Here is a 17,293-nt window from a genome sequence, read left to right on the forward strand (position 1 = left end):
TACCTTTTTCCATTCTTTCCTCAACATTACCATACCAGTTTATAGAAAAAATATTCTAAAGAATTAAAATTAAATGATTGTAATCAATACATTATCAACCAGCTATTTTTGATAAAACATTTTATAAAGCCGATATGTTTGCACAATGACATTATAAGCACAATGGTGTCATCATCACGTGGTAATAGTTACACTTGATGATATTATTCTTTATTCACGTGTTAAGTTGACATTTATCAGATGTCTGCATTAAAAAGACAAAACACAATAGGTTTTTCGAGCAAAAGTCAAAAAGCCCTATTGAAATGTTTAGCTTAAATCGTGGATAGTTTTCTTTAGCATTTAAATTTAATCGTATTGTAACTAAAAATTAAAGTATTACAAGATGCTGTCCTTTAAAAAAGGACTGCAATACGTGGACCACATGCATGTATTTCTAACGGAAACGCGAAAGCCCTAAGATTATCAAAGATTCCACCCACTCTAGCTCCCTGCTTTTATATAAAGACATCTACCTGGGAGACCTGTAATTCCAAAAGTTTTATGGTTAATTAATATTATAGTAGCAAGCCTGGATTGTGTGCCTTTAACCACTGTATGTGTACGTGGTATCACGTATAGCTCTGACCTTTTTCACTATTTGCGTACTACTTCGTTGACTTTGTAAATTGATTTCGTATTTTGATGCGTTTCTCTTAAGATTTAAACTTTCATACAGTGACATAATTATTCAATGATGTATTATATACAGTCACATAATTATTAAACCATGCTTAAATGTGCAATTGTTTTATATGGGAAGTACACTAGCCTCGTCTAGTATATAGTTAAGCTATTTCGGAAAACAACAAAATATCGCGATTTATATATCAAATGCATGTGGTAGTTTCGACATAACATTAACGTATTCCATGATGCTGACAATTCATATCAAATATCTATCATTTCTTTCAAAGAAATAATTCAGTTTGTTTATGTACTGTTCACCGACAACTTTTCAAATACAGCGCCTTTGAACATGCGCATATGGCATGAAGTCCCGATCCCGATTCAGATACACGTTTGCTAGCCTGGTTCCCTTAGATGCCCATATTGTCACACAGGAACCAGATTAGCTCATGCACAAGCTGAATTTTTGTGATCGGCTTCGGCCGATCACTGTTGTGTCCATATGAGGCATCCGGCAAATGCTTCCATGTGCGCACACATTCCGCTTCCATAAGTAGTTCTTATAAAAACTTGAAGTTTCGTTTAGTATTTATGTAACATTTTACTCAGTTTTATTTCAATGCATTCACCTTAAGAGATGCAAACATACATAAAATACAGTTCGACCTGTTAATTCAAGAATGCACATTTTATCTCACGCGTAAGAATTTCGATCAGTTGACCTCGATGAACTGACCTCAATCATAAGAAGATGCTCCATGAACTGACCTCGATCTATTGATGTTGCATAATAGTAGCTAGGAATACGGTTTGATTTATAAACAAGGTTACGTTATAATGCGACCTTAATAGCAAGTTATGATGGCATTCAATGTTTTTCAGTCGCATTAAATAATTTTAATACAACTCTTTCTTTGTTAACGTGTTAATGCTCTTAGAAGAGCCCTACTCAGTATTCTGAAGAAGAAGAAGAAGAAGAAGAAGAAGATACATTAACATTTAATAATTACGTTAACAAGAATAGAATTCCTGGGCCCCCCACCGGTCAAGCAGTATACTAGTATCGACCAAGGCTGATTTAGGAACTTGACCAAGGTATTAGTGGTATAAACATTTGGTATGAATTTCATGTAAATCCGTCAAAATTTGTAGGCATGAGAGCGCTTACAAGGTCAATTTTTGGATAAAACGGAGTCATTATTGTGGTCAAAGTCCCATAACTCCATCAAAAAGTATCGACCAATGCTGATTTTCGAACTTGACCAAAGTATAAATAGTATAAACATTTGGTATTAATGAAAATCCGTCAAAATTTGTAGGCATGAGAGCGCTTACAAAAAAGTGTGACGGACGGAAACATGGACGCACGGACACAAGGACACACGGACCCACGGATGGACGCCCGGCATTTCTATGTCCCCGCTCCGCGTTGCGTCGGGGGACAAAAATATAAAACTAGACAAGGAGTTTACGAACGGCTTTCCCCAAATTTATTTCAAAATTAAATTTGTTGACGGTTTATAATGATGAAATTATGGATGCACAGATTCAAAATATTCTATATTTTGTAAAAATACAGTACTTTTTTAATTATTCTACATCAAACTGATCATGTTGATTGCTTCTAGCTATCAATATATCATTTTTGCCGATCATTCCTTTAAAAGGAATACTTGTCCCCAGTGCATCCGGTTTAACCTCGCTTATATATTTTCCGCGTGGACCTCAGGGTCCACGCAATAAGTTCGTAGCATCACGCCCGACTGTATTTGATCATCTTATAATTCTCAAAGAATCATTTCTTATTTCTTAGAAAACACCAACAAACAACTAAATCAATCGACGCAGAAAAAAAACTTAGTTGCATTTTTAATGGTGTTTATTTTTTCATTTCATTGTAATTCACCATGGTCCTCAAAATTATTAGTAGCGCACATTCCGAAAAAGACATTCTTTATTTTAAAATCCAACTTTGCTATAAGAAAGAGACAAAAGACATCACAAAATCATTTAACATTATAAAGTTTGCATTTAGTATGCATTTCTCTTATTTGATTTATGTAACAAAATTAATGCAATATAAGTTGTGCGAATGAACCGGAAAAATATGTATGAATACATGTAAACAACTAACGTATTCCATTCATGTAGATAGCAACACGTTAAAGTCATATTGTATACTCCGATTTTCCAAACATTGAAAAAGGAAGAGGTCAGCAATTTATTCATTAAATCTACTGTAAAAGGACTATGTGCGGTATGGTCAAATATCTGCCCCCGATTTCAACCAATTTTTAAATTGTATCGTATAAAAATAAAATCTTCACAAATCATTGTATAGAGGATTCCTATAACTTTGATGTTGATTTTAGTCATCATTGCTCATTCGCTGTTTATCTATGACGTCACCTAAATGACCCAATTCCCGCAAATATGCAAACAAATGAAAATAATCTCATTTTTGCTCTATATTTTGCATTCGGCAGTATAGAGCGCAGGTCTGCTCAAGTGCGATTTTAACATATGTTTTTCTTCAGATAGTTATACACATTATACTAAAAAATGGTACTTGAGCAAGCCTGCGCTCGATGTTTCCTAGTCGAAAAACCATCGGAAAACACCCATATTTTGTCACAAATCATCAATTTATCAAAATAATGCAATCTTCATGACGTCATTTCTACATTATGACGTCACTGTGGTGATAACCTTTAACACATTTATTTCCAACATGATTTAAACTATCTTTCACCTTATTTTAAAAGCTCTTTCTTAAACTTTGATTTTGGGGGCAAAAAATGCATAAAACCGCACTTAGTCCTTTAGAAAGGTATTTTTATAATGTAGCTAAAGAAAAAATCCAAATATTTTAGGTTTAAAATCTCAATATTTCCTATATATTATGTTTATTTTAAGTTTTCGTACATTCTAAAGATAATTTGTATAGTCTAAAAAGAAATGACCACAAATATTCACCTCTCACAACAACAAAATAGATCCTAGATGGATATATGATTGGCTTAAGTATAACCGAATGTTCATTGTAATCATTTTCCATTTTCTTCTCAAAAGTGCCAATCCCCCCCTCTCTCTTTCTCTCTCTCTCTCTCTCTCTCTCTCTCTCTCTCTCTCTCTCTCTCTCTCTCTCTCTCTCCACGGTCTATTTGATTTATGTTTTAACAGTAAATGATTACACAGTGCAGCACAAGATAAGGACATATCTGTTTTAAAGATTTTTAATGCATGTTTTTTTGTCGATTTCAGTAATTCTTTTTGTTGTTCGTGTTTCATTGGATATTATTAAAAAAAATCAGTTAGAAAAAAGAGAGATTATTCAGATATACACTGTAGTAAAATAAAGTTGGCGTAGTGATTAAATAGTTATTATTATTGAAAAATGATAAACCATTAATGTGACGTGAGGATATATCAGCTTTTGTATGTCTTTTTATCTACATATAAATCTTAATACTACTTTGGGTGGGGGGATCCGATTTGCAATTACATTGTGGCGTTTTTTTAATATTTTGTATCTTGTATATCTAACCCGGTTTGATGATTGGCATATCAGGGCTATTCCTTTTTAAGTTTTTTATGTAGGAGCCAGGATCTATAGTATGTGTTGCCAAATATATTGAAAAAAAATTAGCGGTGTTTTCCAGTCTCGTCTGACCCCCTCAATATTTACAGGTTTTTGTTGTTTTTTTTACATCTTTCGTTATTTGTTTGAATGCATGGCCTATTTTCATCTTCAAATATGTTATGTTTTCCTATTTTCATCAAAAAACCTAGTGCAGTCGTCTTGCGTCTAATAACAAATGAACATAAATTTGTTTTTAAGTATACAGGATGCATTTTGTATCTTGTATATCCAACCCGGTTTGATGATTGGCATATCAGGGCTATTCCTTTTTAAGTTTTTTATGTAGGGGCCAGGATCTATAGTATGTGTTGCCAAATATATTGAAAAAAAATTAGCGGTGTTTTCCAGTCTCGTCTGACCCCCTCAATATTTACAGGTTTTTTTTTTTACATCTTTCGTTATTTGTTTGAATGCATGGCCTATTTTCATCTTCAAATATGTTATATTTTCCTATTTTCATCAAAAAACCTAGTGCAGTCGTCTTGCGTCTAATAACAAATGAACATAAATTTGTTTTTAAGTATATACCTGTGCAACACTTTACTTGTACGTTCCCATGTTTGTCCATCGGGACTCTGGAATATCCACTCACATATCTTTTTCCGGTACAATGGTACGGAACGGGCTTAAATATGTTGATATCTAAGTGAAACAAAAAAAAAAATGGCAAAAAAGAATAAAGGTAAGGGTAAAGGTAGGGCTTTATAGTCTTGCTCGCAAAATAAATTGCCACGCATGACCTCTACATATTACCCCAGGCGTGAGCTGTGCAATCCATAGCACCCACAAGTCCCTGGGGAGTATACAAGCAGAGCTGCAGAATTACGGCGTTAATGCTTAACATTCACATATTTAAAGTCGTTTTCATTATTTTTTAACTTTCCAAAAATTCATAGATTATAATGAAAATGTTCTATATACGCATTATTTATGTGCCTCGCACATGAAATGAAATTTGGCTCGTGCCCTGTTTTTGTTTACATTGGTTCAATATACCAGGAAAATATCTTTTTAAAGTCTATCTTGTTATTTATTTAAAGCATAAATAAATAGTTCCTAACGATTAACACATTTATTTTAGGTCTAAAACTGGAATTTTCACATCAACATTCGAAATGTAAACAAACGCTTTGTTTACATAGCGAAGAATTGTGAGCTCTGTAACTCGCTTATAACTTATCAAATGACACTCAAATTTTGGTTGCCTATTAAATATGCCTTACTTAAGCATTGTAAACATTAAAATCTAAAAAATAATTTTTGACCAAAATCGTGACCATGCCCCTTTAAAACATTAATTCGACAGAAACTCGTTATCTTTGAAAACTGTTGGTACTGAAACCAGCTTTAAAAAGATATTTTCCTGGTTTATTGAACCAATGTAAACAAAAACAGGGCACGAGCCTTGTTTACATGACGAAGAATTGTGAGCCCTGTATCTTGCTTAAAACTCATCGACTGGCACCCAAATTTCATTTGATCTTTAGAAATGCATTCCTAAAGCATTGTAAATAATAAAAACAGAAAAATAAAATTTGACCAATATCGTGACCATGTCCCTTTAATAAATGAAACATTTTTGGGCAATTTTAGTATTTGGGATTTTGTTGATGATATGTATAGTAAATATGCATAAAATTACTTAAGGTATTTCACTCCTCATGTTTTGATTTCATTGCGCAGATGATCATTATATTTAAAATGAATATGATTTTATTTATTTAATCATCGCAGATAGATTATTATTTCATAATTACACAACATTCATAAAGAAAATCCATTTGAATTCAAGAAACAAACAAGTTTTTGGGGGAACTATTTTTTCGTGCGGAAGGTTTTTTTAGACGAAAATGATAGAAACAAGCAATTTTATGAATTTTCAGTATACTTTTTTTTTATATACTTTATTCATTATTCACATTTTTAACATTTGATAGGTTTGTAACATATTTTATAGGTTCTGTGTGACATGTACAAAATCAAATCTTGAGAATGTGATAGCCGTTTAGCATAAAATCATGCATATATATAGAACGTCTGAATTTTTTTAAGCCAAATTTTGCGAGAATTTTACCTTTGAAGCCCTATATCTAAAATTTGACATCACTGACCCCCATGTTATATTATGTCAAAATGATACTGAATACATATTTAGGCAAACTGGATTAATCTTATAAAATTCTTGCTATTCAAAAAGTTTTTATTTCAAATCAAATTGTAACTATAATAGAAATTGTCTATTTTAAGTGCAAAAAGGTCACAAAAAATTTATGCAGCTTTGTACAAATTTTTTTCGTAATCCCTCTATTCAGTGTGACCATTGTGCATAATTAAAAACAATATTTGAAGAAATAAGTTTGCTTAATCAAAAATACTGACAACAAATCCTAATAAGGATGAAATTGCATTTTAGGTGCAAAAAGGTCAAATTAAATGGGCCATAACTCAGAGGGATGGATACTGATCCCCCATTATCTTTGTATTTTTTAAGTTTGTTTTGTCTACAGATTTCAATGATATACTTCTCAAGAAAATCTTGATACAACAACATTGAGGAGTGGGATACCTTAAGATACTACAAACATTAGTATCACTATTTTTTTCACTCTGAAACTATTCGCTTTTGCCACTTGTAAACCGTCTTGAATTCGCCCAAACAATAGTTTATAATAGTTACTCTTTTCAATCAACACAGAAGTTTAAAGATTGTCTTGAATTGGCCCAACTTTAAATTTGCCTACTGACAACAAGGGTGACAGGTATGAAAATAGAACAGGCCGAGTACATCCTTGAATACAGTACTTTGGATTCAATAAAATTCATAATGGCTTAATTTTCATGGCATTTTTGTGCCCCCCCCCCCCAATTTATGAATTTGGCGAAAACAAATTATTTAAACGATTTCCTTTTTACTGTAATCGAAAACCTACGGATCTACGAATTTAAATCCCAACGAATAAGCAAAACACCCACAATCCACAAAAATTTGCCCCAACACAATTATATGCTTAGACAGTATTTGACTTACTGAACAAATTTTGCTTTATTATTGGTCCTGGGCTAGACAAACAGTTTGGTATAGACTTTCCATAACACGGTCGAAACGAAATTGGCCCTCCATTCAGACAGTAGTTGTCCATATCGGTGATGGACTATAACCAAAATTCAAATTAACATACAATAAGTATCACAATCGAAATGAATATTTACATTTTTCCAGTGTCTTTGCCTGCCTTAACTCTATGTACTATACAGTAAAAGAAACCCTGTGGTGCAATGGTCGTATAATTGGGAGGCAAACGGGGTTTGCTTATTTATATCCAATATTTTAATGTTCAATTGCTTAAAATTATATCAATATTAGTAATCAGGAATCACTCTTAAAATATTGTTAGGCGATAATTTCGGTCGATGATTGATAAAATTTATCATAAAGCATTTTGGGCTTTCACGTATTTTATCACTATTCGACCAAACTATCACCTCATAATACTCAAAGAATCATTCCTTATTTCTTAAACAGATATACCTTAATTAAGCAAGTATCTTTTTCCTCATAAATGCTTAAACTTTTAATCAGAGATTGGCGAAACCGAAAAGTTACAAAATTACAAAAAGTCTAACAAAATGCTGAAATTCTACAGTTCTTTTATTATTGATTTTTTTTTTGTGTGCAATTAATCAGCATTTATTTGTGTCAGACTATTAAACATTGCATAATTCTAAAACGAGAAGCTATATCAAACAGCTACTAAATTACACATTTGATGTAATACATACATGCGGAAATGCGAAAAAAAATGGAAAACCGAGTAAGTACTGATTGAAATTAAATTTATGAAAACATATTTGAAGTCCTCCCTCCCTATATTTTTAGCCATTTTGTGTATTCTTATTCATTAAATATTGAAACATACTAGTCAATTAATTTAATGATCGAAAGACTAATAATAACAACGAAGAGCTACTTTTAATTCCGTTGATAATTTCTTTTCTTAGGTACATACTTAATATTTTATACTGATACATACCATAATTTATACCGTACTACAGTATGAATTGTACAGTTATACTTTTAATTTTTTTTTTTTTAGAAAAAAAAAGGATTTGAGTTTAGACCAAACGGTCTTTCCATGCCTCCATTGAATATTTAATAAGAAATATAAAGATGAATAGGTGGATTATTTAATTTTGTTTGTAAAAGAAAAGTACATATATTAGGGAAAATGAAATTAATCAATATTTAAAGAAAAGCCGATCTGGAATCTAAATCAATGCCATTTGAAATGAAATCAGCGATCTCTTTTGAATTACTTAAAACCACAAATTGAAACAACTAATAAAACTACAACCAAGAATAAATCAACCCGTGTCAGAATTTGAATTGCTATTACATGTAAGCATCAAACTAACTACAACATGTCTTTAATTATGATTCAATACTAATTCAATATGATTCAATTATGCATACGTACATGTACATGTACGTACAATCATGTGTACGTACATATTTTAAATTCAGAAAAAATTCACAGGATGAACCTCTGCCTTTCAGTCAACTGAATGTTAACTGAAATGTAACTGAAAGGTGACTGAATGGCACAGCTATGCCATTCAGTCACCTTTCAGTCACATTTCAGTTAACTGAATGGCAGAGGTTCATCCTGTGAATAAGTTCTGCTGGCTGTTTGACATGTTTAAATATACAGTATGTCATGCATTAATTAACAAGTTTCAAACTCTATAATGTTCCGTTTTCGATCAAAAAGAAATATCTTCCATTGTCTTTATATCATATAGATGATACAAACAAGTCTTCAGTTTTTTAAAACAATGAAATAATATTTAAGATAGAACACGCTAAAAATGATAAAAAAAAAACCCTGAAAGTAATATTCAATTTTGAATTCCTTGTGAGCGAGTCGATAACAGAAATCTAACATTTTGTTTAAATTTTTGATAATCATTTGCTAAAAAGCAAACAAACAAGAAAACTACTACAAACAAAAATAAAAAAAACAAAAACAACATGTATTTGAAAGAAATAATTATTAAACTTACAAATAATATAATGCATTTGAGTTTAAAATTTCACAGCGATTTCTACTCACCGACATAACTTCCTTGGACACAGATACAAAGGGTCAAAAGAATCATGCAAACTGACATTTTCGTCTTCAATATTTAAAAGCTAATAGTTTGGACCTGTTTCTAATACACTTTCAGACTTTTAATAGAAACTCTATTTCTTTGAACCCATGACAAATGCAATAATCCCTACTACCGTTTTACCACCAGACTTGCGATTAGACATTTAGGTCACATACTTATTAATGAATGTAATGTTTTCCCTTTGCGTATTTTTTATACACATTTAAAGAAGTAGCCTGAACTTGTCTGGACAAAAATGATTGACGTTTGTGTGTATATACTGCATAATTTTACGGGACAAGTGGTTTTTTAAAAAGTCGTTCAGATAAATATTAAGGCAGTGGTAGGCATTTGCGTGCACCTTCGGCGGCAGATTCTTCTTGTGATAGATGTGAAAAAACATTTAAGTACGTACAGTACCGTCAACGCGGATCCCGTTTTTAACCGCGCTCATTTAATCCTTTCCGCGTTACTGCATCGCGGTTAATTCATCGCGGTCCTCGTTGCAGCCATGGTGTGACCTACCGTTGAACAAGGTGATCGGAGATTTTTACCTGTACGCTATTAGACAATAAGATGGCCACCTTACACTGAGAGTCATTCTATACTGGCCACGTCTGATGTATTGTTTTCATTTCACATAAAATGGTTGCGTATTTTTAATGCACGTTTTCAAAAATTTTAATTAAAGAACCATCTGCACCCGTAATAATTTTCATGTAACTGTGGATATAGCTATTATTTCAAAAATGTTTAATCATGTTTATAATATAATCTACATGGAGGAGAGGGTAAAAACTATGAAATATTATTTTTCGATTTTTTATTGATTTTAATCATTTCCGACTACAAAAATATTTTAATCCATATCAGTTTGTAGCTCGTTTTACGGCAGTCTCTCGATGCTCAACACAATTAAACTAGTCCGTGACAGGCACATGCTACACGGAGAACGTTTACCTACGGTCAATGGCATGATATGAACCTATTCAACCTTTAAAATACTAGATTATATTGATAAAATTTAATGTGTGTTCAGTATGAAGCTATAACACAGATGTACATGTATCGTAGTGTAGGAGGGAACACGTGGTGCAGCTCGCGGGCTGATTTAATTGACAGGTGAAGCACGTGGACTCAGACTGAAACTGCATGATGGATTCAATCACAATATATTCACAAGGTAAGGTGCATTTTAATTTACGTGGCACAGATCTGTATTTCGCCGGTTATTTGTCTAGAAATTAATGGTGTAAAATCAGATTGTTGAAGCGGTATTTAATAAATGAAATGATCCGGTGACTGGTTTTTTTTCTTGATTTGTGCAGATTGGTATAAGGTTAATATGCATGCAAAACAGCAACAGGACTATTGGTCTACACGTAATTTTTGGCGTATTGGTGCACTTTTTTGTATTTCTTATCCTGATATATTTTTTGTTTTGTATTTACAAAAATAGCAATTCGGCATGCCAAAGAGAAAAAACTGAAAGCCAGCCCAGCCAAAGACAATGTCTAAGAGGCAACCCAGGCACCATAATAAGGCAGCTGCCGCTAGCCCCCAAGCTCAGTCAGCGCCAATATCCATTGACACTGTGGCACCAGCACAGTCTACAACGTCGTTATTTATAACTCAATATTTTGCGTGTAAATTGTGTGAAATTCAAAAACCAGAAATATTACATAAAATCATTCAAGACATTTAAAAAAATGTTGGAAATCGCGTCTGTTTCCCTTTAGCATCTAAATTTAATCGTACAATAACTTAATATAATAGTTGTATAAGTTCGAAGCATTCATTCGGGCTTGATTGGATTTGATCATGCACATCTGTATTCAATTACCTTATAATTCTCAAAGAATCATATCGTATTCCTTAAAATACTGTGGAAACATTAGAATTCGTGGTGGCTCAATTTTCGTGGTATTCGTGGGTAATTCTTCCCGACGAATTTAAATCCTCAACGAAAACAGATTTTGAAAGAGTTATCTTTGTTACTTAAACTAAAAAACCCACGCATCCACGAAATTACATCCCCACAAATAAGCAAAAAAACTCACAATCCACGAAAGTTGACCCCAGCGAAATTAAAAGATTCTACAGTACATCAATAAACAACTAAATCAATCGACGCAAAAAAAACAGTGACAATTGTAAGGGTGATTATTATTTTTATTTTTTCATTTCATTGTAGCTCACCAGAATCCTCAAAGTTATTAGTAGTGGACTTTCCGGAAAAGGCACTCTTTATTATAGAATCCAACTTGGCTAAAAGAAAGAGACAAAAGACATCACGGAATCATTTAACATTATGAAGTTTGTGAAGATTTGTAATGTTTATTAATAGAGTGTATAATCATTTAAATTTGAACGTGAATAAAAACTCTCCATTAGTGTAATAAATTTCTCATATTTGCTTAATGAAAATGCATACTTCAAATGAAAAAAAAAAACCACAAAATAATTTAAACTTATGTTGATCTCGTACACGCCTACGCTATATATAGTAAAATATACTTACTTTGTGGGAAGAAACAGAGGCGTCGAACCGACTAAGAAGTATCCGGATTTTGTAGGTGATGGGTAATTTGGACTCTCAACGCGAAAATAGCGGACGCATTCTCTCTCGTCATAGGTCACTCCTACAGCTGTAAACATGGAGATAAAAATAAACAGGTACGTTATTTCATTCAAACTGTATTCATCAAAGTTTTCTCTCTCTTACAACACTGTTAAAAAATATTTCAGCAATGTAATGAAGTTGATCACATTGTTTTTTACAATTTTACAGTTGGAAAGATAATAGAAGAAAAACAAAAAACTCTCGACCCCAAAATAGTACAAGCTTTTCTGTCGACACCCAGAGCTGTAAACAAAACACTGAGAAAAATATTAAGCTTATCATTGTTTCAAAAAATGAAACAGAATCCAATAGATGTTGTCTGCAACGAGAGATAATTTTAAAATCATTCATGTTTCAAAAAAAGTGCAATGAAGCTGTATTTTAACTTCGAATGCTCCTTAACTCTTTCTTAGGTGTAATGCATAAAAGAGTTATGCTCCGTTGTATATAAATATGACATGTACATGTATTACATTGATAACATGTACTTAACACATGCAAAATACGTTGTACAAAATAACCAGGGAAAAATTATGTCTACATAACTTTTTTTTTTGCTGACATATCCGAAAAATGTAGCAAAGGATGTGTTAAACCACTAACGTTTTCCATTCCTTCATACAGTGCTGCTATCGTGAAAGTTGACAAAACTATCCTATCTCATCCTATATCCTGTATCCTGCATCCTATCCCGCAAATAAGCTCTATCCTTTCCTATCCTATCCCATACCTTCAAAATATAGGAATGCAAGTTAAATGAAACGAAATTTAAGAATTAAATGATTTTATCAATAAATGTAGTACTGAAAATGAATAATTAAATCTTAAAAACCGAATATTCTTCGAGCGGGATGATTTACTTACCTGTGCTACGGTAAAATTAAATCGTACTCGGGATGGACACAATAACGTAAACAAACAGGTAAGCGATTCGATTTTTGATTTTGTTATATTTACGCATAAAAAACAGATAAATAACTTCGATGCACTTATTGAGGAACTGTTTAGTCACATATTTTTATCAAATTAATTTTTTATCACATATAACTGAGCGTAATTATCATTATTCGAGCGATTCGTTCGGCGATAAATGTAAACACGATCTGGAAATAAATAATTCCTTTAGTAAGTTTATATCGTTTATAGTTAAACCACTTGGAGTTATTTTTAAAGTATAAATTCTTAAGCATTTAAAGCTAGCTACCATTTATAAATTGGATATGTTCAGGTTAATATCGGACAGAAATATGCGTCCCTGTTATTGGGCATCGAAGAAATGATACGGAACGGAAAGCAATGTCTATTTCTTGTATACATGTTTATCTTTTAAAATGCAGAGTAGATCGTTTATAAATTCAAGCTTTTATTACTTTGCAGACTTTAAATGAAGTAAATACAGAAATCTATCTCTGACATTGTCAAATGTTGCATCGAATTTTCGCAGTAGCTCCGTACTTGCGTACTAATTGACAAAGATGTAGCGCTGACATTTTAGCGCACATCAATGTTATGCACCGCGTTCTTGATATAATTATTATTCTTAAATGGTTTAACTTGTAAAACGTATTAAATTTACATTGAAAATACATTGTTAAGTCAATTTTCGTTTCGCAAAATAACTCTGAAATTTATACTCGAATCTGATTGGCTACAGGATGCAGGATAGGATAGGATAGGATAGAACTAAACTTTTATATTTCTATCATGTATCGTGCATCCTGCATCCTATCCTATCCTATCCTTGTCAACTTTCAGGATAACAGCACTGTACAACATCACGCCTACATAATAGTGTATACCCCGATTTTTATTCTAAATGTTTGAGAATGGCAAACCGTTCAGAATCATTCGTTAATATAACGGTGTTTTAACTTTTACAATATTGCAACCATTTAGCGATAAGCGCGTGCAGTTATCAGTGTGATGTCACGAAAACGTTCATAAAGAGTTTTGGCTATTATATAGGTTCATATTAGGAAGCAAATGTAAATACAGAGTATTTACCTGTGCAACACTTTACTTTGACGTTTCCATGGATATCCATTGGGACTCTGGAATATCCACACACATAGCTGTTTCTTGGACAGTTGTAGGGAACGGGCTTAAATATGTTGATATCTAATTGAAAAAAAAAATGAATAATATAGCGTTGACAGGTTAAATTTTATCACAATATGTATTTTTTTTGGGGGGGGGGGGGGGGGGTAATGGAAATGTTACAAAGACAATTGAAAATGTACAGAAAGTAAAGTTGTTTTTATTCAGATACCGGGAAATAAAGTAAATAAAAGTGAATTGTTTTGGCTTTTTTAAAGTAGTTTTTCATTATTTATTTTAAACTTTTAAAAAAAAATTCATGGATAAAAATGTTCTTTACATACAATGTTTATTTGCATATTACGCTGTGACTCAAAATGCAAAATCCAAAATCATTTTTTTGAAAATACAAATAAATATTCGATTACAGTAATGAAAACATGAGAAATTAATTCACCTAGTCAAATAAATGACTAGATAGTAAAATTAAAACAAACCCAAATTCTAAATTTATGCAAGAGGTTAGAACTAATATTTCGAAAAAAATCTAAAGGTTTCTTTGTGTTGTCCTTAACCATAAAATGTGAAACTTCTTAATGATCCCACTATAAACAGTTTACAGAGCTGAAGGAATGACTAAGGTAAAACATTCTGTCGAATTATAACTTTTTTTCAATAACAATGCACCGTTTGTTTTAATAATCTAAATAAATCAAATAATTGTTGTGCAATTACAATAACTGTTATTTTGATGACTTTTTTGGCAAAAATGTAAAAAAAATAATATTTTTATGCATTTTTAATGTAGATTTTCGCCTTTGCCACTTGTAAACAGTCTTAAATTCGCCCAAACACAGTTTATGATAAATATTCTCCTCAACTAACACAGTAGTTTAGAAATTGTAAGAAAGAAAACATTGTCTAAATTTTTTTCCCCAAGGATTCGTTGAAAGGGGGGGGGGGGGTACCCACAAATACATGTACCAGAAACACTGAGCCACCATGAATTGTACTGTTCCACAATACTGTATTCAGGGAAATATTCAGCTGGGTTTTTTTTCCACCTGGTCACCCTTGTTATCCGTGGACCCCTGTCATCATTGTTTTCATAGGACGAATTTAAAACTAGGTCAAGTTTTAAACTCTATAACTGAAAACGAGGGTGACAGGGGTGGAAATAAAACAGACCTTAGGCTAATATTTATCTGTTGATGGTAACAACAAAACAAAACAAAAACCAACCAAACAAACAAAAAACAAAAAAATAAAATCCATTCAAATTTGACCCCTCAAATTTAAATGATGCATAGTATTTGACTTACTAACAAATTTTTGCTTTATTACTGGTCCTGGGGCAGGCAAACAGTTTGGTATGGACTTTCCATAACGTGGGCGAAACGAAATTGGCCCTCCATTCAGACAGTAGTTGTCTTTTGATATTGGTTGGTGTCTATAACCTAAATTCAAGTTAATATACAATAGTCTTTAAAAACAGATCAATATACCTCTCTGTAAATCCCTTCCTACCGGCAGTATAAATGTTGTTAATCATCATGTCGTGGACAATTCTTCTAGCAAGTTTTTTTTTCTTTACGAATGGTAAATTGTTAATCAGAAATTGACAAAACTGAACAGTTACACAATTATTCATAAATTCTATATATCTTCGATAATTGAATAAATTATAAGTTTTGTGTAATTAATCAGCATTTATTTGTGTCTGCTTATCAAACATTTTCATGATTTTAAAACGAGAAGCTACATCGAACAGATACTGAATAACACAGTTGATGTGATACATACATGCTGAAATGCGGAAAAAATGAAAAAGGAATGAATTAATTATCTATTGAAATTAAATGTATGTAAAACTATTTTAAGTCTCCCCTCCCTTTTTTCTTAGAAAGTTTGTTTATTCTTAATAACTAATAATGAATATGATTCAATTATTATAAAGTTTTTAAGACCATCCAAGGATTACACCGACGTGCTACTTTTAATTCAATTGTTTTTTTTTTTATTTCTTAGGTACATACATGTACGTTATAGTCTGTAATGATTCATGTACATTATTGCATAATTTATACAGTCATACTTATTATAAATTTGGTTTTTAAATAGAAAAAAATTAAATTCTTTGAGTTTAGAACAAACTGTTATCCAATGCCTCAATTGAATATTAAACAGGAAATATTAAGATAAAAAAGGTGGGCTATTAATTTGTGCTTCATTTTTTTTTTTTTTTTTTTTTTGGTTTTTGTTTTGTTTTTTTTAAAAAGTACATATATTAAGGAAAATGGAATTAATTAACATTTGAAAAAAAGCTATTTTTGATTCTTAATCGATGCAATTTAAAATGAATTCATGGATTTTTTTAAATGACTTAAAATCTCATATTGAAACAATTAAAAAAGATACAACCAAGAATCAATCAACGAGTTTCAGATTCTGAATTACATCTAATTATCGAACTATGATTTAATCAGGTATAAGTCATCTGCTCTTTAACAATGAAATGATATTTCATATAAAACACGCTAAAAATGAGAAAAAAAATCTTAATGTAATATTCCATATTAAATATTAGAAATCTGTAGTTTTGATATTTATTTGTATAAAAAATGTGTTTTTGAAAAAAAAAATGGTGACCAAATATAAAACTTACAAATGTGAACACACTGATAAGATTAGAATTGCACTGTTTTTTTATACTTACTGACATATTGATTTAGGTAACTTCCTTGGACACCGACGAAAAGAAACAAAAAAAAACCATGCAAACTGACACCTTCATCTTTCATCGGTTAATAGGTTTGGACCTGTTTCCAACATGCTCTCTGACTTTAAATAGAAGACCCACTTCTTTGAACCCATGACAGATGCATGAGTTCCGACCAGTGGTTTACCTCAAGAGGTAAGATTGAATATAAGATCACAGCTTCATTAACGAATGCAAGTTTTTTGTATCCCTTAAAAGTGCGTTTTTTAAAATACATTTCTATAAATAAATAGTTAAAATTTGTCTGAACAAAAAATGATTGAAATTTGTGCGAATATAATTTGGAAATTTACGGAGAAGTGGCGGTTTTTAAAATCGTCCAAAACAATGTCGAAACAGTCACAGGGATTTATCTACACCTGCAGCGGCAGATTCTTTTTTTTTTTTTTTT

The 17,293-nt window shown here is 31.8% G+C and overlaps 1 protein-coding gene across 1 annotated transcript in view; it reads right to left on the minus strand.

Annotated features, from left to right (window-relative positions):
- Positions 1-11,679: 11,679 nt before the first annotated feature.
- Positions 11,680-17,293, minus strand: part of LOC128174396 (uncharacterized) — a 35,923-nt gene continuing 30,309 nt past the window's right edge. Inside the window, exons 2-5 of the mRNA XM_052839959.1 lie at positions 15,446-15,580; positions 14,091-14,204; positions 11,985-12,111; positions 11,680-11,731 (exon numbers count right to left, since the gene is read on the minus strand). Of these exons, the coding sequence (XP_052695919.1) occupies positions 11,680-11,731; positions 11,985-12,111; positions 14,091-14,204; positions 15,446-15,580 (428 nt within the window). The remainder of the gene's footprint in view (positions 11,732-11,984; positions 12,112-14,090; positions 14,205-15,445; positions 15,581-17,293) is intronic.

This window comes from Crassostrea angulata, chromosome 2, assembly GCF_025612915.1.
Source record: "Crassostrea angulata isolate pt1a10 chromosome 2, ASM2561291v2, whole genome shotgun sequence".
In the NCBI taxonomy this organism is placed as follows: Eukaryota; Metazoa; Mollusca; class Bivalvia; order Ostreida; family Ostreidae; genus Magallana; species Magallana angulata.